At 40.0% G+C, this 23,517-nt stretch overlaps 1 protein-coding gene and 1 pseudogene across 1 annotated transcript in view; one reads left to right on the top strand and one right to left on the bottom strand.

Annotated features, from left to right (window-relative positions):
- The window catches only part of LOC108266115 (uncharacterized), a 47,068-nt gene extending 31,328 nt beyond the window's left edge, over positions 1–15,740 (top strand). Inside the window, exons 5-9 of the mRNA XM_053681862.1 lie at positions 10,645–10,935; positions 11,149–11,424; positions 11,990–12,238; positions 14,590–14,712; positions 14,995–15,740. Coding sequence (XP_053537837.1) covers positions 10,645–10,935; positions 11,149–11,424; positions 11,990–12,238; positions 14,590–14,712; positions 14,995–15,041 — 986 coding nt within the window. The 3' untranslated portion in view covers positions 15,042–15,740. The remainder of the gene's footprint in view (positions 1–10,644; positions 10,936–11,148; positions 11,425–11,989; positions 12,239–14,589; positions 14,713–14,994) is intronic.
- A 1,346-nt stretch (positions 15,741–17,086) lies between these two features.
- Positions 17,087–20,674, bottom strand: LOC108266108 (nuclear factor 7, ovary-like; annotated as a pseudogene).
- Positions 20,675–23,517: the final 2,843 nt, after the last annotated feature.

Raw genomic sequence — 23,517 nt, 5'->3', positions numbered from 1 at the left:
TTTTTCCCTCACTGTATATATGCATGACAATGTCCTGTGCACAAAGTAAGGTCCATAAATGCATAATGATGTTGATGATGTTGTAATAGTGGAACAGTCTTTTCTTATAGTCAAAGTGTTGGATGTGGAAGAAATGAGCAGGAGTAAAGACCTGAGTGACTTTGACAAGGGCCAAATCGTTATGGTCAGATGACTGCATCATAAACAGCAGTGTATTTGCAAATATTTCTCACTAACTTATTTTTTTGTAGTTCCCCTGTTTATTACACTGTAATCAGAGCTGTGTAAAATGTGTTTCCTTCACTATTTCACCCTGTTCATCTGTCAACCTCCACAGAGAAGCAGCAAAAATAAATAAATAAATAAATGAATAAATAAATCAGACATCAAAGCAGAATCAGAGCTGGTCAGGAGCTGAAGACTCTCAGTCAGGACATACACCATTTCAGGCTGGTCAGACACTGTCTAAATGACTGTTTATTTTTTAAATCTTTTAATAAAAACCCATATACAACCTCAATTCCAAAAAAGTTGTGATGCTGTGTAAAATGTAAATAAAAACAGAATGCAATGATGCAAATACAAATCTCATAAACCCGTATGTTATTCACAACAAAATATAGAAAACATATCAAATGCTTAAACTGAGGAAATGTACCATTTTAAGAAAAAATGTATTTCACGTGACCTCTCTTTCTATCTCTCTCTGTAAGAACACAGGAAGTGGTAAGGCTTTAACACACACCACACTGCTCTGTCAGTCAGTCAGTCATTAGAGAGACAGGATGGAGTTCAGTCCACTCGCTGTGATGCTCTGTGAGTAAATGTTCTCTTTGTGTCTTCATTAGAGTGAGTGGTGGGGTATAAAGTTGTTCATCTGCAGTCTGAATGTCCTGAGTGATGAGCTTATTGTGTGATTAGGACATTGTGTGTACTTCAGCATGACTGCTCAGGTGGATCAGTGTATCCATATCTGTTATGAGAAGGGTTTAGTTTGATGTGTAACTACTCTCAGTAACTATGATAGTTCAACAGGTAAGAGTACAAGTAGAGCAAGTTTAAAACACAGGGTTTAAATAATCTAATGAGTATAAACGAGTCTGTATTGTTGGAATCTGTAGCTGATCTTCTGTGTCCTGCAGTCATCTGCTGCTCAGTGACAACCTCTCATGATCATTTGATCTGCTAAAAGAAAATGACTGGATGGTGTTTGTACTTTCACCAATGGAAGTCAGGGTTGTGACTAACTGAAATGTCTTTAGCTGCTGTGATGAGACTCTGGTGGTGTTTCCTGTGCACAGAAAGGTTTTAACAAAACCACATTAGTGTTAAATAGACTTACTGAGAAAATGAGTAATAACCTATAGGAAACCTTTTGTTACTTTTATCACACACACACACAGACACACACACATACACACACACACACACACACACACACACACAAACGCACACACGCACACACACGCACACACGCACACGCACACACACACACGCACACACACACGTGCTGTTAGAGGCCTGAGTTGGCTGTTGTGGTTTTACTTTTTTTTAAGCTCAGCGGTGTAAAAGGGGAGGAGGTGTGTAGGGAGATGTCTGAGATATGTTTTTCTAATACAGTCATGCTCATAAATTTACACACCCCTTGCAGGATCTGCAAAATGTTAATAATAAAAAAACAAAGAGGGCTCATAAAAACTGCATTTAGGTTATTTATTTAGCACTGCCCTGAATATGCTACAGTGGGGGAAATAAGTATTTTTTTATAAGCATTTTTTAGTAAATATATTTCTAATGAGCAGCCGCATGGTGGCTTAGTGGTTAGCACGTTCGCCTCACACCTCAAGGGTCTGGGGTTCGATTCCTGCTGGGGCCACGTGTGTGTGTGTGCAGAGTTTGCATGTTCTCGTGCTGGGGGGTTTTCTCCGGCTACTCCGGTTTCCTCCCTCAGTCCAAAGCCATGCATAGTAGACTGATCGGCGTGTCCGTAGCGTATGAATGGGTGTGTGAGTGTGTATGCGATTGTGCCCTGCGATGGACTGGCACCCTGTCCTGGGTGTACCCTACCTTGTGCCCGATGCTCCCTGGGATTGGCTCCAGGTTCCCCTGTGACATTGAAGAAGGAGTAAGTGGTAGAAGATTTTCAATGTGGCTATTCACATGAAATTTTCACCAGACATCAGTATTAACTCAAGAAATCCACAAATATAAAGAATTCACAAGATTCAAGTCCATAAATAAAGTTATGTGGGCAATAGCAAAGAGGTCTCCCAAGACCTTCTCGACCTTACTGTTGCAAAACATATTGATAGAAGCAGATACAAACGTTTTTCAAAGCTTCTGAATCCTCCAGTAAGCACCATTGGGGTCATTATCCGCAAATGGAAGCATCACTCCGTCATCAACCGGCCACGCACAGGAGCTCCTTGCAAGATTTTTGACCAGGGAGTCAGAATAATATTCAGAAGAGTAGCCCAAGAGCCAAGGACCACTCGGAAAGATCTCCAGAAACACTTGGAGGCAGCAGGTACCATCATCACAGAGAAAACAATAGGCAATGCACTCCACTGCTCACGCTCACCCCACAAGACTCCATTAGTAAAGAAAAGGCATGTCGACGCTCGTTTAAACTTTGCTACAACTCATTTGGACAAGACTATGAAATACTGGGAGAGTGTAGTCTCATCAGACGAGAGCAAAATTTAACTCTTTGGCTGTTATACTACACACCATGTTTGGAAAAGAAATGGCGCTGCACATCTCTCTAAAAGCACTACACCAACAGTGAAGTTTGGAGGTGAAGCATCACAGTGTAGGGCTGTTCTTCATCACATGGTACTGGAAGACTTCATATAATTTGAAGGAACAATGAATGGAGGCCTTTACCGGGAGATTCTTGAGAAGAATCTGCTGCCATCCACCATGATGATGAAGATGAGACGTGGGTGGACCTTCCAGTGGGACAACGATCCAAAGCATACATCAAAAGAAACTCTTGGTTTCTTTCAGAGAAAAAAAAATCAAGGTGTTAGAATGTCCCAGTGACCTGTGAACAAGATTTAAAAACAATACGTTTAGAAGAATGGGCCAAAACCACACCTGAATACTGCAGCCCATTAATTTCTTCATATAGGAAGCATCTTGAAGCTGTCATTACAAAAAAAGATTTCCTCATTAAAATTCCTCATTATATTTCCAATGAGGCTATTCATTGAAAAATGAATATTCATTGAATATTAATTGAATATTCACAAAAAGCTTGACTAAACAAATATGTTTTAAGCCTGGACTTAAACACTGAGACTGTGTCTGAGTCCTGAACACTAATTGGAAGGCTGTTCCATAACTGTCCAACTTTGTAAGAGAAAGCTCTTCCCCCTGCTGTAGCCTTCATATTCATATGTACCAACAAATAGCCTGCACCATTTGATTGTTATATACATACCGGGAATGTGGCTTGGATGGATTTTCCCTCACAGATAAGCCGAATGCCAAGTCGACAGGTAACTCATGTTGACGCCCGAACATTAGCTCATTCGGGGTGAATCCTGTGACCTCCTTCCTTGTATAATTGTAAGCATGCACAAGGGGCTTAACAAAGTCTTTCCAGTGTGTTTTGTCTTGTTCCTCCAAAGACCTGAGCATATTAAGCAAGGTTCTATTGAAATATTCTACAGGGTTTCCCCTTTGGGTGGTACGCTGTAGTTCGTAACTTATGAATGCCTGAGACTTCACAGAGTTCTTTGATTGTGCGAGCTTAAAAATCTGGCCATTCAGGAATACCATAATGTACAAAGAAATTCTCCCACACACACTTTGCGACATTTCTTGCTTTCTGGTTCGGTGTATGGACAGCAACAGCATATGTTGTGAAATGATCAGTTATCACTAAAATGTCCTTGGTGTTGCTTCTATCAGGCTCTATAGAGAGGAAGTTTATAGAGACCAGCTGCAAGCGTCTGGTGACTTGGATATTTACCAATGGTGCGGCTTTTACAGGTAACGCTTTTGACGAACACAACGGGTGCATGTCTTTACTTTTCGTTCAACTTCAGCTGCCATCCTTGGCCAGTAAAATCTGGATCTTACTAGATCAATAGTTCTTTCTATACCCATGTGACCGAGATTGTCATGTGAACTTTTTAAAATAACAGCTCAAAGTTCTTCTGGCAGGACTAATTGATAAGTGAAGTTTTATTTGTCCTGTCGCCTCCTGCAGAGGACTCCATTCCTCAACTTTAGGCGTGTCCACTCCCACAAGAGGAAAGGAAGATCAGGAAGCTCACATCTCACTGTGGGAGGAGGCTTTTCTCCCCACTCCATTTGGTAGATTACTTCTCTCAGCACTGGATCAGCTCTTTGCTTTACAGCTAGGTCTGTATCTATTCCTCGAGGTATGACTGGAAATCCACCAAACTCCTCTTCTTGTTCGAAGCAGTCAAGTACAGCATCTGGATACAGTGCAAGAGATTCAACTAAGGTTAAGCTTGGACACTCTTGTGTGTGTTGGCAGACAAGTTTTTCACAGATAGCTTTGACCACTTCATCACTGTAGTGAGGACACTCATCATCTACTAAATGACATTGCACAAATAGATCAATGCCCTCTTGCTCTTTCTTGGATATGTGGTCATTTATCAGCTCTGTTTGAGGATGTCTAGAGGGACCATCCGCATCTAGATTTTGTCTTCCTGCTCTGTACTGTAACTTAAATGAGAAAGTAGAAAGAGCAGCCAACCACCTATAACTAGTGGCATCAAGTTTAGCTGTTGTGAGGAGGTAGGTCAAAGGATTACTATCTGTTACAACAGTGAACTGACTGCCATATATTTAATCATTAAACTTTTCTGTCACATATATATATATATTTAAGTGCTAAAAATTAAAACTTAGGGACTTACTGTGCGACAACCCCCTGCTAGCAAATGCAATGACACGCATCTGTCCCCATGCTCTTGGTATAATGCAGCACCTAACCCTGTGGTACTAGCATCTCTATGCAGAGTATATGGTAGTTTAGGATTAGCAATGCCCAAACCTGTTGGCAGGTGGGTATCCAGCGGTTGTTAAAGGGCTCTTTTGGTGGAAGTAGTACTTGCTTTTCTCTTTCACTTTGGCACCTTTGCGAAGTGGTGGGTATCCTGCAGTCAGATCGTTGAGTGGTTAAACAATCTGGGAATAGTCTTTAACGAATCTCCAGTAATAGCCGGAAAATCCGAGGAATAATCTTAACTCTTTGAGATTATTTGGACTTGGCCAGATTTTTAAAGCTTGGATCTTTTCAGGATCTGTTGCTACACCATCCTCTGACACTATATGCCACAAGTAGAGGACAGATTTCTGGAAGAACTTGCACTTTTCAGGCAATAGTTTCAAACCGTACTGCTAGAGACAACCGAGAACATGTAGCAAGCGGCTCTCGTGTTCTTCTAATGTGTAAGAAAATATTATCAAGTCAGCCAGGAAGACGAGTACTTCCTTGAGATTAATGTGCCGCATACACTTCTCCATTAATCTCTGGAATGTGCTTGGGGCATTTGTCACTCCTTGTGGCATACGGTTAAATTCACAAAACCCCAAATGACATGTGAACACAGTTTTGGGCTTGACTGCTTCTTCGACTTCAATCTGATAATAACCAGATTTAAGATCTAGCACAGAAAACCATTTTGACCAATTAAAGCTGAAAATATCTCCTCAAGATTTGGTAAAGCATATGCATCTTTCAACGTCTGGAGACTCAACATCTGGTAGTCAATGCATAACCGGACATCGCCATTTTTCTTTCTAACAACCACTATTGGTGAAGAAAAAGAAGATTCTGACTCTCTGATTACTCCATTTTTACAGGAGCTCTTTGCAGATGTTTTCGAACAGCATCTAGGTCTTTGGGATGTATTGGTCGAGCTCTGTGTTTAAACAGAGTTTCATCGCTCAGGTTGATGCGATGTTTCACTTTTTGAGCATGTGCAAAATCTAATTCATGTTAAGCAAAGACCTCTGGCATGCTCTCAAGCTTTTCATTGATGCATTCCTGCCACACTTGGGGTAGTGGAGAATCACTAAAGTTAAAACAGGTTTTGACTCTCAATCAGGTAAGTGTTCACTTATTGTTGAACCAGAACTTGATACACTTTGTTCTTTTGAATGTACACTCTGTACGGCATGTAATTCAGCAATTACACATTTGGGTGGTATTGTCACATTATGCTCAGTCTCATATGTAAGCACAACTGGTAGATGGCAGGGCTGATGTGTTGGTAAGGTAAATAAACAGCTTTTAACTACTATCCCACCAGGTAAGTATGACATAGCTGGATGCTGCACTACAACCCATTTATCTGAATGAAGCCCATGAGCAGTAAGTGACCTTTCTAACACTACTTATTGTCCTGCAGGAATAACCGCATGTTCTTTGCTTTGAGATCTCACCAACCCAAGATTACCATCAGGGGTTTGTTTTTGTCTTAGTTCTAAGGTTTTTAAAACTGCCCTGTAACCAAAAGGAGAAGGCTGATGGTTAGAGGATATAAACTTTGAGTACTGCTCATGGAGCACATCAAGAGTATTTGTTCCTATTAAAACTAGGGATTCTGTGTGTACTTTAACATCTGGCACAACCAGTGCAAGAGTTGGCACTTCAATATCATTCTCAATAAACTCTTCTGGGAAGGTAACATTGATTTCAGATTGACCATTTACACCTTCGACTTCTAGTAAATCGTCAAGGGAATGAATAGGCTTTTCTGATAAGTGCTGCTCATGAAAAGACCGGGAAACTGTACTGACCTATGAACTGGTGTCTACTAAGTAACTACATGGTTTACCTGCTATATTGACTTGTGCAGTACATTTTGTACCTATTAACCCTTTAGGTAATCTTGTTCGTTTTTCAGCTTTTTGACACTTTAATGCGACATGTCTCAGTTTGGGACATTTCAAATTCACTTCAGTGCCAGTCTGTCCCACGACAGGAACTGGTTCTAGTTTAAAGCTGCAGATGAGTGACTATTTTGGGTTTCCCAGAGGCATTGTTTATCTTTTAACTGCTTGCGCTTGGTGGCAACGAGTACAGAGTTTGGTTCATTATCACAAGTGGATGCAATGTGACCATCCTCACTGCAAGTAAAAAAAATACCAGGGCTTAGGTTTGCCTGTTTGTGTTTTGCTGGTGGTTGTTCGAGGTTGAGAAACAACATTGTTCGGATTTCGTTGCTCTTGTACTGGTGTGGTTTCATTTGTTTCCTTCTGGAATTCTATCTTTGACTTCTGGCGCTTAGCAGTCAGAGCTGTCAGTTAACGCTGAAGCTCGGCGATCTGCTTCTTCAGCTTTTGTGTTTCAGTGCCCATCCATGCCCTTTGTGCGAGTGAGAGCACACGTTGTTTGGAAGCACCTAAATGTTGCTTCAAGCGGGTAGCTTTTGCATTGTACTTGTCTTCTTCAGTACGAAGGAGTAGCAATAGCACAGCAAAGAATGGAGGATTTATTTTTTCTGTTCTAACTGTAGGTCTGCAATCAGGTTATTATCCCAACATCCTCTGCAAAATTGCTTGAGAAGGTGTTGGTCTGCTTTCTCAGGATTAATACCACCTCGTTTTATTGTCAAGCTCAAAGCTACTTGTAGTCTGTGCAAGTAGGCAGATGGTTTCTCAACTGAGCCTTGTAAGGTCCTCATGAACTTGGCAAAAAGTTAGTCTCCGTCCTCAACAGAGCTAAAACTAACAGCTGAATTTAAGTTGAAGGTGGAGTTTCAGGACTTAAATACTGGATTACACCGGCTCCTAGAGGCAGGAGGCTATCAAGTATATTTCTAGATCTGTGTAGGTCTGACACTGCTGGATCTTTTAGAATCAGTTCAAAGTTAGACCACCATGTGTCATAGTCTTCTTCACTATTGGGTTGAGGACATTTTCCTGAAAATGCTCTGAGCCTCATAGGTGCACTGGGAGTTTCTCCACTTCTCACTATATGTTCTACTACCACCTTTTGGACTTCAGGTGGTGTAAGTACATATGTGGTGAGTACAGTGGTTTTGATCACATTTGAAGATGTTTGTGGTAGTTGGGTCTCAACATAAGATGTTCTAGGAGCTGATGCAGGTGTCATGGATGTAACCTCTGATGATGGCTCCGACAGCACCTCAGGTAAACCAGCATCATCTTTGGACTCAGTAGGAATGATAGCCTCACTCATCTGAGTGAGCATCTACTGGAACACTACTTCAGTCTTTATCTCTAAGTTTTGCAACTTCCTTCAATGTAACTCTGGGTGGCGCTGCGTCCTACCTACTTTAAGTAGATGCTCGACAGTGATTTTACATGATAACTTACATTAGGATCACTTGACAATTGATGAATGTAAGGTAATTGGGGCTCAAGAGATTTTAGGGCTGATCCACTTTGAAACTCGAATATTTCATCTTGGTGAAACGGTGAACCGGGTTTACTAAGAATAATTTGTCTAGCAATAGAACCATAGTTTTTTTCAAAACATCAATTAGTCCTTCATCTACCTCTGTTCTAGTTAATCCACTGATTATCAGTGAGGTTGGAATTTTCATTCCCTGCTCTTCAATTATTTCCATGTTCTTAATGGTGTAATAGCTTGCACATTGGTATGCATGTTCAAGATTAACTGTTATTAGTTCAATAGCACCACCTCCTGGCTGGCTCACCAAAATTGTAGCATATATTAAAAATGTAGTATATAGATGATGTGTAGACCAGATATCAGAATAATACATGGGGACGTAGGAGGTAGTAGATTGAAAAAATAACAGTGACAGCACAACTGATAAGGTAAATATAGAATGATTTATGCACAATTTAAAGTAAGTGAAATTAAACATGCACCGTACATATATAATACCCTAGGGTGCACCCTCTAAGTTAAGCCTTAGATTATATATATATATATATATATATATATTTACAATTAACATTCTAGCATGTTAAAGACCTGGGTGGAGGGTTTTGTGGGTAGGACGTGCAGTAAAAGTTTGAGAGTCCATTGGTCATATTAACATATTAAACATATCAAACATATTTGTTTATTTACTGAAACACACACAGAACAGGATTGAGCTCATTGTTGTAATTTAGTTTTATACTTTACTTATTATTGAAAAAGCTCAACATATTGTATTTCTTTCAGATGGTTAGATTTATCCTATAATTTAATGTTTTTAGATGTGTGTGTTAAATGTGCTGTTGTCAATCACACACTGAATCTTTTCCATGTTTTCATCATGTTCTGTTTCTGTTCTCTTTTTAGTGCTAATTTCACTTATACCAGTGCCACATGCTCAAGGTGATTTATATATTTATATTTTCTCTATATTCTGTGTACATGTTTAATTGGAGCTGAGAAGGTTGTGTTTGTACTGTACCATGCATGTTTAGTTTCACTTTGTGCTCTTGGTGCATTCACACACTCTTTATTTTCTGTTTGTTTTTTTTTTTGTTTGTTTGTTTTTAAATTACTTTTACTTGTGATGAATAGTGTGATACAATTAGAAAAGACTGAGCAACAATATGTGTTAAATGAATCTGTTCACCTCTGTACACTTGGGGTTTACTTTATATATAATTTGTTAACACTGGAATGTTTTTACAGGGAGTCCTAAAGCTGTGGTGTCCATAGAGCCTGATACACATGTGTACAGAGGAGAGATTGTTTTTCTGAATTGTGACATACAGGGAGGAGGAGACACTAAGTGGACATACAGCTGGTATTGGAATAATGACACACTCGACTTTGACAGATTCCGCGTTTCAGATATAGACATGTTCTATACAGACAGCAGAATGCAGAAGATCAGTATCAGGATTGTTAGTGACTATTACAGTGGTGACTTCACCTGTAGAGGACAGAGCAATGACTCTCAGAGCTCAGAGATCAGTGATGCTGTTACTCTGACTGTAGGTGAGTCTGTGTCAGTAACATCTGGATTTTATAGTTTTACACTTACAGTGTAATTGTGGTAAGTATTGAAGCACAATGTGGAGAAAAATGTGATGTGTGATAAACATTTAGGATGATGCAATAATAATATGTAATGCAATAAATTCAAGATTAAAATCTGCAATATCAAACTTTCCAATTTATTTTAAAAAGCATCATGTTTAAATCTCCAAGCCAGTCACCAGGAGCTGTACTTTAATTGTTTTCGGTGTTGTACCAAATTTCTACTCCCTGGCAGAATCTGACTCCTTCCTGTGCATACAAAGTAGGAAGATTTAAAGCATTTTTTTGTATGACCCCACGTTTATTGTTCTATTTCACACTTTAGTGAAATAACAGAGATTAGCTCTTCTTCCCCCCAATGTTTCAATTCACTTGTCGCCTTAATATATTTTACATATTAAACATTAATTCTAAATCCATTTTGTGGATTGTGGATGTGAGATCTGATGAGTCATATTGATAAATGAAGACTGCATTTTTGTAAGAAAATTTTATTTAGGTGTAAATGTGATGTAAAAATAGTTCAATTCAGACCTGTAGTTACACTCATCTAATGACTTAGTTTTGTATCCATACTGTATTTATTAACCAGTTGATCTGCATTACACATTCATAAGATTGTTATTGTGTATAAAGTAAATGTACAGATTTATAATTGTGTATTTCCTGTGTAACAGAGGACCCACAGGTAGTACTGAGTGTATCTCCACAGAGCTGGCTGACTGAAGGAGACTCAGTGACTCTAAACTGTGAGGTTACAAACTCCTCTACAGACTGGACATTCAGCTGGTACACAATTTATCCCTACAGAATAAAAAGAGACCATTGTGGTGATATTGTCTATGGAGACTCCTACACTATCAGTCCTGCTGCTCTTAAACACACAGGAGTTTATATGTGCAGTGCAGATGGAGGAGAACGAGTTTATCGCACATATGACAGCAACAAACAGCCACTATGGATCACTGGTGAGGAAAATAATAACAATAGTGTAATGTTGGAGTGTTGAATATAGTGTGTATGTAAATGAAATAGTTGACTAGCCCTAAGCACTGGTAGAGGATTATTCTCCTTCAAATAGCACTGTTTAATTAAACAAGGTGTAAATGTGTTCAGTGTAAGTTATGTCATGAAAACACAATCATAATAACACATGTGAATTATAATGTTCTGTGTTTAAGGTGAATCTCCTCCAGTCTCTCTGATCATCAATCCCAACAGAACTCAACACTTTACTGATGACTTTCTCTCACTGAGCTGTGAGGACCAGAGTAACTCTACTGGATGGAGAGTGAGACAATACACAGACAGTGGGAGAGTGTTAGATTGTTCACAGTGGGGATCAGTTACAGGATCTACATGTAAAATCAGCTTCCTCTCCACATCCTACACTAGAGTTCACTGGTGTGAGTCTGAATCTGGAGAAATCAGTAATCCTGTCAACATCACAGTGCATGGTGAGTCTTCATGTAGTGTGTTTATTGTTAAAGGAAAAGGGAAATGTTTCATTACAGAATATTCAGAACTCTGAGTTTCCAACTGGGAGAACTGTTCAACAAGACACACTGAACTGGTTTATCTCAGTAATGTTTTGAAAGTTCTGAATGTTTTGTCATTTTAATATTACCTGAAGACAGCAACAGAACGGCACAGTGGAGTTTCTCTCATGAGCTGAATCAGCTACGGTAGAGCAGGTAAAACACTGAATGAGGCTGTAATGTGACTCTACACAACTCTAGTTTTACACTCCTGAAGAGTTTCCATCCAATTCAACACCACAAACACAATAACACTAATGAGTTTCACACTAAAATCAAGTAGTGTTGATCAGAGTTTGTTCAAATAACTGCAGTCTCTGTAACTTTCAGTCAGTAATGGCTTTATATTATATTACAGATAAATTATTTTTATTATAGAATTACACACCTTATACTAGGGATAACTTGTCTGGATAAGTGTCTGGATAAAGAAATATTCATGCTGTAATCCTTTTTGCTGTACATGTGATTTTCTGTGTTCTAGATGGTGGTGTGATCCTGGAGAGTCCTGTCCATCCTGTGACTGAGGGACATCCTCTGACTCTACGCTGTTTATATCGCTATACAAATTCCTCAAACCTCCGAGCTGATTTCTATAAAGATGGATCAGTTCTCCAGACACAGACTACAGGAGAGATGATCATCCGAACTGTCTCAAAGTCAGATGAAGGTTTCTACCACTGTAAACACCCAGAGAGAGGAGAGTCACCGAAAAGCTGGGTCTCAGTCAGATGTGAGAAATCATTTCAGTATTCATTTAAATACAACTTATCACGAAATCCATGGAAAGAAGGTTTAGGAAGGATGCAATCGCACATAAGAGCTTTATAGAAAAGAGGCAGGCAGATAAATCCAAATTGTGAAACAATAGCGTGGTCAAAATAACAGGCAACGTGTCAGGTGATCAAAATACAGGCATAAACGAGGCAAGGCAAGAATCAAAACCGAGGCGTAAACCAAGGTCAAAACTCAGCAAGGCAAAACACGAAAACAAGACTTGGATAACAACAGAGACTAGGCAGCTGAACGTTTACTTAGCAAAATCTTCAACCCTTGACAGGAACTGGGCTTGAGAGGTCGCCTCTTCAACCTCAGACAGGAACTGGGCTTGAGAGGTCACCTCTTCAACCTCGGACAGGAACTGGGCTTGAGAGGTCACCTCTTCAACCTCGGACAGGAACCTTTGCTTGAAAGGTCGCCGCTTCAACTTTGGACAGGAACTTGGCTTGAGAGGTTGCCTCTTCGACCTCTGACAGGAACTTGGCATGATATGTAGTCTCTTTGACCCTTGACAGGAACATGGCTTGAAAGGTCGCCTCTTCGACCCTTGACAGGAACTTGGCTTGAAAGGTCACCTCTTCGACCCTTGAAAGGAACTTGTTTTGAAAGGTCACCGCTTCGCCCTCGAACAGCAACTTGGCCTCTTGAAGGATCTTGACTTTATGCTGGAGCTCTGGAGCTGAGACAGCCTCATGGGTCTCAGGCTGAAACTTTGGGGTTGAGGATGCCATGTTGACCTCTGGCTGGAGCTCAGCAGGTGAGACCTCCTCGTGGGTCTCAAGCTGGAGCTCTGAGGGCGCCACGTTGACCTTTGATTGGAGATCAGCAGTTGATACCTCCTCGTGGGTCTCAAGCTGGAGCTCTGAGGTCGCCACGCTGATCTGCTGATAATATGTAGTAAACGGCACATCTGGTTCATCTCTGAGATATGGCTCCCCCACAAGACCCTCAAAGATCGCCCAGTATTCTGGGCTGCCAGATTGACACTCTCCAGTCCCCAGGATCCCATGGCTGCTAAACGCTGTGCCTACTGGCGTGCTGGCAACCGGGACAACAGGAACCCTAGACATTGCTTCTCGTCGGGCTTGGGGTCCATTAGGCTAGAAAATATTTCTGGCAGTCCCCCAGAAAAAATTCAGGATCACCTGACAAACCATCAAACAGCTCCGGGAGATCAGTTCTCCTCCACTGTGGAAACTGGATTGAATTCACAGCAGGGATGGTTTGCTTAGTATTCTTTGGCTGTCATCTCCTCTATCTTCCTGCTGCATCCATGTAGGTGAAGTAACCTGTCACGAAATCCACGTAAAGAAGGTTTAGGACGGATCCAATCGCAGTTAAGAGCTTTATAGAAGAGAGGCAGGCAGATAAATCCAAATCGTGAGTCTAAATAACAGGCAAGGAGTCAGGTGATCAACATACAGGCATGAACGAGGCAAGGCAAGAATCAAAAACGAGGCATGAACAAAGGTCAAAACTCAGCAAGGCAAAACATGAAAAGAAGGCTTGGATAATGACAGAGACTAGGTAGCTGAACGTTTACTTCACATAATCTGAGTGTTCACAAAGTCTCTTATATAGTTTGGTGTGATTGTGAGTTTGGTTGGGACCAGGTGTGTCTGCATAGTGTTCCGGAGAAGGTGTGGGAATTATAGTCCATGGCGGCCATGTTTGTAGGCCTCTGTGCAGGATGGGAAATGTAGTCACTGGTTTGCTGTGACATGACAGTAATCTATAGTGCTTAGTATGTAAGTACATGTACAATATGGGGGCGCAGGGTGTCTTAGTGGTTAGCACGTTCGCCTTACACATCCAGGGTTGGGGGTTCTATTCCCACCGTGGCCCTTGGTGTGCAGAGTTTGCATGTTCTCCTACTGCTGCAGGGGTCTCCTCCGGGTACTCCGGTTTCCTCCCCTAGTCCAAAGACATGCATGGTAGGTTGATTGGTGTGTCTAAAGTGTCCATAGTGTATGAATGGGTGTGTGTATGTGATTGTGCCCCACCTTGTGGCTGATGCTCCCTGGTATAGGCTCCAGGTTCCCTGTGACCCTGAAAACAATAAAGTGGTATAGAAGATGGATGGAAGGATGGAAGGATGTAAATATGATAAATAAAACTGTGACTGAATGTGTTGAACTCAGTATCTTTACATAATGTAATCTATAGTGCTTAGTTTATGTAAGTACATGTACAGTATGGTATTTGTGCACGAGTGAACATGGATTTATTTCTACTGCAGTTTGAGTAAAACATACAAACAGTTCATCATGAATAAAGTGTTATTATAATGATTATTTTATTCAGCGTCAGATCCATCAGGTGTAGAAGCTCCATTCTCAGTGCTCATGCTGATCAGTAGTGTAGTGACGGCCTCTCCGTATCTGCTGGTGACCATCATTCTGCTGGTCAAATGTTACAGAGCTCGAGGTAAGAACTCTTTCAGTACATTTCACTTAATGAACAAACTAACTTTAATTACTGCCAGAAAAATATTTTCACTTAAAGAAAAGTAGAAATCATGTGACTCACTATTACCATAAAAAAAAAAAAAAAACATTTTGAAGTGACTGAAGACGACTGAATGAATGATGTTGATTTTATAACACGTCTGAGGCACTGGCACTTAAATGCAGTTCGGTTGCTTTTCTGTCATAAACACCTGGAGTAAAATTGTAATGAAACAAATGACCTTTTTCTTTTCTTTAACAGCTCACACTGATGCATACAGAATCCAGAACGCAGTCATAGAGGAGTGAGCAAAGTTCATCTATAAAAAGAGGATCCGTTTAATGTAGAAATCATTTCATCATTCCTTTGGAGTCATTTTGTGTATTGTAAATAATACTGATCTGTCGCTTTAACATCATGCTGTTTGTAGCTCAGCATCTTACACGCACTCGTCTTTCTGACTGGATTTGTTTAGCTGAAGCCTGCAAACCTCCTCATGAGGTGAAAGTGAACATGTGTTTAGTCTCTAATAAAGCCTACATGTTGCTAATGCAAAAACACGTGTGAAATAAATGTGTCTGCTATTGGAGTGACTTTCATCCCAACATCGTGACCTGCACATTACAACCTCAAAACGTTTCATGTAACATTACTGATGAACATTTTGGTGTGCGTTATTGAGAGCAGACTCAAGGTGTGTATTTTTATATTTGGTTTGACTTTTCTTTTCAGCTGTGTGAACTTTAATTGAAGTTGTGTGAGGAGATGTGTGGTTGGAATGTTTTGTTCAGTTAAAACCTTCAAACAAATGCACCAGTATCGATGAAGACTATGTGCACAATATATAATAAGGGTTATATATCATTTTCTTCACTGCGTTAGTTAACCTGGTTGCAATGATGTGTGAAGTACATGTAATATAATGAGAAAACTCGGAGCAAATACTCTTGTGCCTTTTAAATATCACCATTATATTTTTAACATTTTGTATTTTTTAAAATAGAAAATAAAAATAATCTTTACCAAGACAATGTGTACTTTATTTCTCGACAATAAAAATGATGAAGATGTGAGAAATGTGAACAAAAATACACTGTTAATGTTGGCTGTGTACATTTTTAAGTAAACTACTCTGGTTAATGACGTCAGTATGTGTTGAGGGACACGGTGGATAGATTAGGTAGATAAGTTAGATAACCATCTGTTAACTTAGCTAGTGATGGAAAGTGCTCTTTCAGCTCTTCTGCTGGTGATTGAGTACGCTAGTCATACTTATCATTAGTTACTGGGGGTGTAACGATACGCTCCGGTCACGATTCAAATCAATTTACAATACTGACTTGATTCGATTTTTGTCTGTATAAAAGTAAATAAATTACAAATACCTATGAACAGAGGTTTAATATTGTTCACAAAATGTACTACAGGTTCACTATATCTTAAACATAAATTAATAAATGTATAAATTCTTCCCAATATTTTGACTGAATAAACAAAGTGTCTGACCCGGGGAAAATGTTAATATCATATTGAATATCATATTGCTCTAATAACAGAGAATATCAGGTTTAGAGACCAAAATGAAGTTTATTTCCCAGGCTTTTGGGGTCAGGTCCACCATTACCCGTTTTGAGGGGAAAAAGTCATAATATATTATATTACTAGAATAAAGTCTGAATTTTTCAAGAAAAAAATAATACTATGACATAATGGTGCGTATCACAGCAACAAAACTAGCCTAAAGAAAGATGTTACTTTACAAATAAAGAAATAATTCATCTTCTGCCGCATCCGCACCAGATAATTATTAGTATTATAACTTTAAAACTCTCACTGTGTGGTAAGGAAAATGATTAGAGGAAATGAATGAAGACTCAGGAGAGCGCGACCTCTGGTGGTCAGTCATGGCACTGCGGGGAGCGAGAGTGACAGATCATAGTGTGGAGACAAGCTCCGCGCACTAGTCCCTTATTTACATATTCTTTGCACACACTACTCTAATTTTCCCTCATAGCTAATCTAATTTACATGAAACACACCCTCATTCATGCAGGTGTAAAAGTAGAGAGCCAATAAAAGGAAAGAATTTACAGACTACAGTTTTCCAAGATCTGAGGAATTAAATATTTATTTCATTAAAGGATTAAAGGAGGTACAGAATGTCAATAAGTTTTAAATTTTACATAATTTTACATTTTGCATTTATTTTGTGTGTACGGATGTGGAAGCTAACTGCACAGGCTGAAATAAAAAACAAACCAGATAAATAAACAATATATATATTTAATATATATATATATATATATATATATATATATATATATATATATATATATATATATATATACCGCCAGCCTGTCGCCACAAATATATCTATACTGTATTTCTTAGCGCTTTATTCATAATATACACTTGATATAGAAACAACCTTCAGAACGTTGAAAATTACAGAAAATAAAGTATACTACTTATTTCTCTAGATATTGCCAAGAAAAAATAGCTTGCATTATTAAATCTGAGACGAATTTTCATTGCATTTTCTTTAAAAAACATATAGAATGTATTTGAGTAAATGTGATTTAAAGATCAGTTACAGGAGTGATGATGGATCCTGACAGGATTAGACCACTTTAGCACGGAGGATCATCACAATAAGAGCAACAGTAAAACATTTACATTTTACAAATAAATAAAATGTAAACATCATTTATTTTTAACTTAAAACAAATGCCAGATAATAAAAGCACTGTTTTCATTTTGATAAAGAAATAAAAATCAGTTTTAGAAATTTATATTAGACCAGGAGGGTGGCTGGATTCTCCCTTAGACATAGGGTGAGAAGCTTGTCTATCTGAGAGGAACTCAGAGTAGAGCCACTTCTCCTTTGCATTGAAAGGAGCCAGTTGAGGTGGTTTGGCCACCTGGTAAGGATGCCCGCTGTGCGCCTACCTAGGGAGGTGTTCCAAGCACGTCCAGCTGGGAGGAGACCTCGGGGAAGACCCAGGACTAGGTGGAGAGATTATATCTCCACACTGGCCTGGGAACGCCTCGGGATCCCCCAGTCAGAGCTGGTTAATGTGGCCTGGGAAAGGGAAGTTTGGGGTCCACTGCTGGAACTGCTGCCCCCAGCACCCGATAACAGATAAGTGGTTGAGGATGGATGGATGGATGGATATTAGATTTGACTAACAGGACAGATGATCAGTGGTGTTGAATTTTCACCTTCATCACTGGGACTTGGGCTGAAGTACGGATAAAGTTTCTCAGTGAAATTCTGACCAGTGAAAGAGTAGATATGAGATTTTATATCAACATCATAGAAGGAGATCAGCCCCTCCTCATAATCCACAAACACCCCCACCTTCTGAGGAGCCTGTTTCAAGGAGAGAGAGACAGAGGGAAAGTCGAGAGCCTCATATTCAGTCTCATTCCTCAGAAACACACACCAGTATCCATCTTCAGGACTGAGTGTAATCTTCCCTTTCCTGTTAATGGACTCTCGGGCCACTCCTAAATCCCACTCAGTCTTCCCTCTGACCTGCACCTCATAGAAAAATCTCCCTGAGGAGAATCCCTCCTTTCCCAGTATACAGACACAATAATTAAACCTCTCTGGGTTATCAGGGAGATCCTGTTCTGTGTCTCCACATGTAACTTGTTTCCCATCATCAGACAGGATGAGTTCAGGATGAGCTGTATCAGGATCCAGAGTCACATCCACTGAGAGACAGAAACACAGCGTACATCAGTTTTATCATTGCACAGTGTGTAACAGTGAAGAAATATAGATTTAGTCATGTGATCAATAAGAGCTCACAAACCTGCATATTGCTGAATTCTCTTCAGTTCTGTTGGGAAAATAATATTGGATAATTGGAGAGTTTAAAATTATGAGCTATAACAAAGTACTGTAACAATAAAACTAAAACACAAACATCATATTGATCTAAATATTTTATTACAGATTACACCACAGTGCTGTTGAGTTCTGATTGGTATTGATTACTTATCTAGAACAGCAGCTCTGACAGTAGCGCAGCTGCAAATCTTTTTCAAATTTTCAAATCTTTCATCAAATTTTGATATAAGAACAAAAAAAAAAAGAAATTTGATATGTATACATTTCTGAATCAACATATTCTTAGAGATCATTAAACACTTACCAGTCCAATCAAGCTTCTCCATTTCCTCACTGAGAGTTTCCTGAAGCTGAGACAGAGCTCTCCTCAGAGGCTCCAGACTCAGATGAGAGTTAATTGTGACGTCAGTCCAGTCCTGGGTGTGTGGAGGGCTGCACAGTGACGGGTAAATCTACAGTACAACAGGAGAGAGGAGAAATCCCTCAGCATGGGGACTGCTGTCCTGTCATGTGCTGCATTGCTATTGAGAAACAGAGGGACTCTGACCTGTAGGAGGTGGAGGTGATCCTCAGTGTGTGAGATCTGCTCCAGCTCAGTGTTTCTCCTCTTTAGCTCAGTGATTTCCTGCTCCAGCTCTTTAATCAACTCTTCAGCCTGCTTCTCTGCTGCTTTCTGCTTCTCCTCCATCACCTGAAGCAGCTCAGCCTGGCTTCTCTCAATGCAGCGCATCAGAGCACTGAAGATCTCCACACCGTCTGCTTTCTCCTTCTCTGTGTTTTTCTAACAGGAGACACATCGAGCTAAATGATTTTATTTCATATGATTATATCAGGATTCTCCTAATGTGTTTTTATAAAGACGTTATTGTGTAGGTTAGTTAATAGACTCACTTTATTGCATTCTACAGAGTGTTTGATGTCCTCAATCTTCTTCAGTCACTCCTGGATCATCTGCTGAACTTCTGCTCGTGTCTTCCCCAACTCAGTCTGAGAAAAATATATATAATGTATAAACTTATTAAAAATAAAGGTGATAAATATGCATCATTAATTTTCAGTCTCTCACCTTCTTCTCTCCACTCTCCTCCTCTATAGGAACAGTGTTGTGAGTTTTGTGGTCTCCCTCAGTACAGAACTGACACACACACGTCTGGTCGTCTCTACAGAACAGCTCCAGGGGTCTCTCATGTTTCTGGCAGATGTAGTCCTCCAGGTTCTCCACAGGCTCCATCAGTTTGTGCTTCATGAGTTTAGCTGTAGTTTTATGAGGCATCAGATGAGTGTAACAGAAAGAAACTCCACAGTGCAGACAGGACTTTACAGCCTCCAGCTTCTCCTCAGTGCAGGAGTCACACAGAACCTTTTTAGTCTTGGAGGGAAGCGGATCTGCAGCGCTGCTGGATTTCACCTGAACTGACTTCCTAAACGGAGCAGCAAGTCCAGAGATGAACGTATTCACACATAACTCAGGTCTTTTAGGGAATTCCTCCTTACACACTGGACACTGGCAGTGTGAACTGCTGTCCCAGAACTCTTTGAGACAGATCATACAGAAGTTGTGTCCACATGGAATAGAGACTGGATCAGTGAACACATCCAGACAGATGGAGCACTGGAGCTGATCTTCACACAGGAAACTGCTGGAGGAAGCCATGACTAACACAGGAGACACCATGAGAGTGGATTTAGACCACAGATAACTTTACACATTATTCATGAAAATTATCCAGAACTAAAGCTCTGTCTCGTGCTGTTAGAGTAAAATATAACTTTCTCTGTGTGAGTAAACACATAAAATCCACTTGAACTGTGACAAACCCAGTGCACTTTGAGCAGTTAGTAAATGACAAAACAAACAATAGTTACTGATAGAAACAGGAAGTAGTCTCATCTGTAGCACTACTTACCAATTTCTATTTCTCTTTTCCTCCTGATTCCCCTATTTTTCCTCTTGTTCCTTTTCTCTTAGTGTTCACCTGCAGTGGTTTTAATCCCTCGAAGAAAGAGAGAGAAGCTTCAAACTGGAGACTGTGTCCTGCTGAAAGGATCTGGTTTTGGTCATGAAACGGCTTTGAGCTTCAGTTTCGGTTCACCTGGGTGACGTCACAAGCTACACGCCCACTGTTTGACTTTTTCTCATGATATAATTACAAGTTTTTGCCACTAGATGGAGGAAATTCCCCCAGTGAACTACAGCGTCTGGATATTGTGTTTTGCTGCAAAATGTTCAAAACTTTCTCCATCACTCCATTTCACTCCGTAAATATCTGGTGGTTTTTTGTTTGTTTGTTTTGTTTTGAAAGCTTCTTAATATAACAATTTAAGATTTGTATGTGTATGAAGACTGGTCGTTGTGATAGTGTTTTCAATTTAAATAAGGTCCTCTAAAAATGTTTATGCAAATACACCTTCAAATGTCATTTCATGTGTTAGACCTGCAGTCAGAGGATTTAAAATCAAATAATCTGAGGCTCATCAGCAAATGAAGGAATTTGTGGGAAATGAAACAAATTAATTAATTTATGAGTGCACAGAGAACCTAAAACTAAAGGACATAAACATGTGTGTACATTACTGAAACGTGTACACTGCGTCTGTTATTTTATCTGGATATATTTTATTTTCCACACTTTCTCATACCAAACCTCACAGATGTTCAGTGAGATCTCAGCTAACTGCACAACATGAACCTTTTTATTTTCCTTTATTTTATTGATCATTGTTCTCTTTTCATATAGATTTTATATAGTTAAATTAGTCCAGGTAAACACTCTCTGTTTGTGGAAAAAAAAATGTAACTTATAAAACTTAACATGGCTTATTGTACAAAATAACTAAATAAACAATGAACAACAAATCTCTCACACAATCACAAACACAATCCTCTGCCCAAAAGACAGAAACCGGTGATCAAAAATGAACACAATGATTTTCATGTCTGGCTTTTAGAAACCCATCAGAAGGAAACATAAGTTTCGTGTGGCCTCAAGGAACAGAACATTTTTCTGAGTTCTTCTTCATCATAGCCACTGCATTGTATTCTACCAAAAGAATGGCACCATAAACGAAATATAAAGCAGAGTTTCATGTTATACATGTTCTAATAGTTTTTCATAGTAGACAGTAGTTAAACTCAGTACCGTGTGAGAGAACTCGAATATTTCTCGGTCACAGTTTTAACACATTAAACCACCTTAAACTGTTTCTGTTACGGGGCGTAGACGGAGACGAGCGCGGGCGAGCGGAGAGATGGCGTGTGACTGAACACAGAACGAGAGTTGGATCGGGACAGAGCAGGTAAGCTGTGTATCAGGGGCGGAGGCAAAAGCGTAGTGAGAGACGAGCGTGAAGTCGAGCACCAGGGAAAACACTTCTAATGAAATGGGCTTGGTAAACGAACAGAGACGAGGCTGCTGAGCGGTTACTTCACAAGCGGCTAATGCTAGGGAGGCCCTTATATAACCTCAGGTGTGTGCAGGTGTTCGTGATTAGAACTCCGGCGAACTCGAGCGCGGGTATGACTGGGAAGTGTAGTCCTCCTCCGCCACGTCCCTGGGCGGCGCTACACTTTGTGAACTGCCGCGCCAATTTCGCCGTGTCGTAACAGAGCCCCAGCCCCCCCCCCCCCCCCCCCCAAGGCTCACTCCGGGAGCTGAAGTTCCCTGAAACAACCCCCCGTCCCCGTCCGGGGGGCCGGTTTGTCTGGAAGAGCCGCGTGGAAGTCCTTACGCAGGCCTGCGTCCAGAATGCTACACGTGATCTGCGTCTAATCAAATTAAATTGTACATTAAAGCATCCTAATACTATGCTAAATTAGTAGTTTTAGGGTTTGTTATCAGATAACAGAATAGTCTAGGATATGCTACTGGAAGTTAGCAACATAACAAACCACGAACATCCTATTAAATTAATTGTAAAATCCGTTCTCTTAATGCAGTTTCATCCATGGTTGTGGAATTAGAGGAAAACGCTTCTAAACGTGATTTTTTGCAGGTTGGGGGTTAAATTTTATTTAAATATAACATTGGGGCATGTGATAGTGGCTGGTGGAAGTGGTGAAATGAGGAAATCATTTTAATTCCTCATTATACGTGTAATAAATAATAAAATTCCTTGTTGTAGGAAGAGAGCTATTTTTTATACGACTCATCCTACTGATGTATCTTTCAGTGTCCTCATCCCTTCTTTCCTCAATCTTTGAGACGGATATAGGCAGAAGACACGGAACTGCTCATTTTTAAATAGTGAAAATAGATCACTTCAGAATAAGAAATGTTACTACAGTTAGTAGGAGTTCATAAATATTATACCTGTGTCACCTGTAACACTACAGCTGTGATCAGCAGCAATGTGCTTTAGGTTTATAGGTCCAGATGTGCATTGTAGTGCAGGGGCCCTCCTCTTTATGACCACAGGACGATACACAGAGATGGTGTGAATAACATCTGGTCTCAGAATAGTCTTGGCCTTTTCGATCCTGACAAACTGGTCTGCCTCAAAATGTGCCTTCAGAGTGACTTGAGTTTATTTCCCACACACAAGTCCTTTTTGTCTACCCACATACTGTACATGTCCCATAGTGGTTAAATCCACAGTATTAGGGAACACGTTCTACATAGCTAAAAGACAACTAAGAACACGAGACAACGGCCTGAAGACTCTCTGCAGTGAGACAGCACCGTCGCCAGGAGTCTCAGCTCCTGGTCTTTTGCTGTTCCTTATTTTTAATAAACATTAAACTGTCCCATGTTGTGGTCTTTGTGAAAAAGTGCAAATTTACTTAAGTATGATTACCTCACAATTTTTTTCTTGTTGTAATGTTTTGTTATATTTTGATTGCTCCTGCTGATTTGAGCCACTCATTTTTCCTCCACTCCGTGTCAGTGGGGAAACGGTCCATTCATGTTCCTTTCTCTGAGCGACTG

The sequence above is a fragment of the Ictalurus punctatus genome, chromosome 7 (assembly GCF_001660625.3).
Source record: "Ictalurus punctatus breed USDA103 chromosome 7, Coco_2.0, whole genome shotgun sequence".
Lineage (NCBI taxonomy): Eukaryota > Metazoa > Chordata > Actinopteri > Siluriformes > Ictaluridae > Ictalurus > Ictalurus punctatus.
The sequence above is the reverse complement of the archived record's forward strand: the minus strand, read 5'-3'. Positions and strand labels throughout refer to the sequence as shown.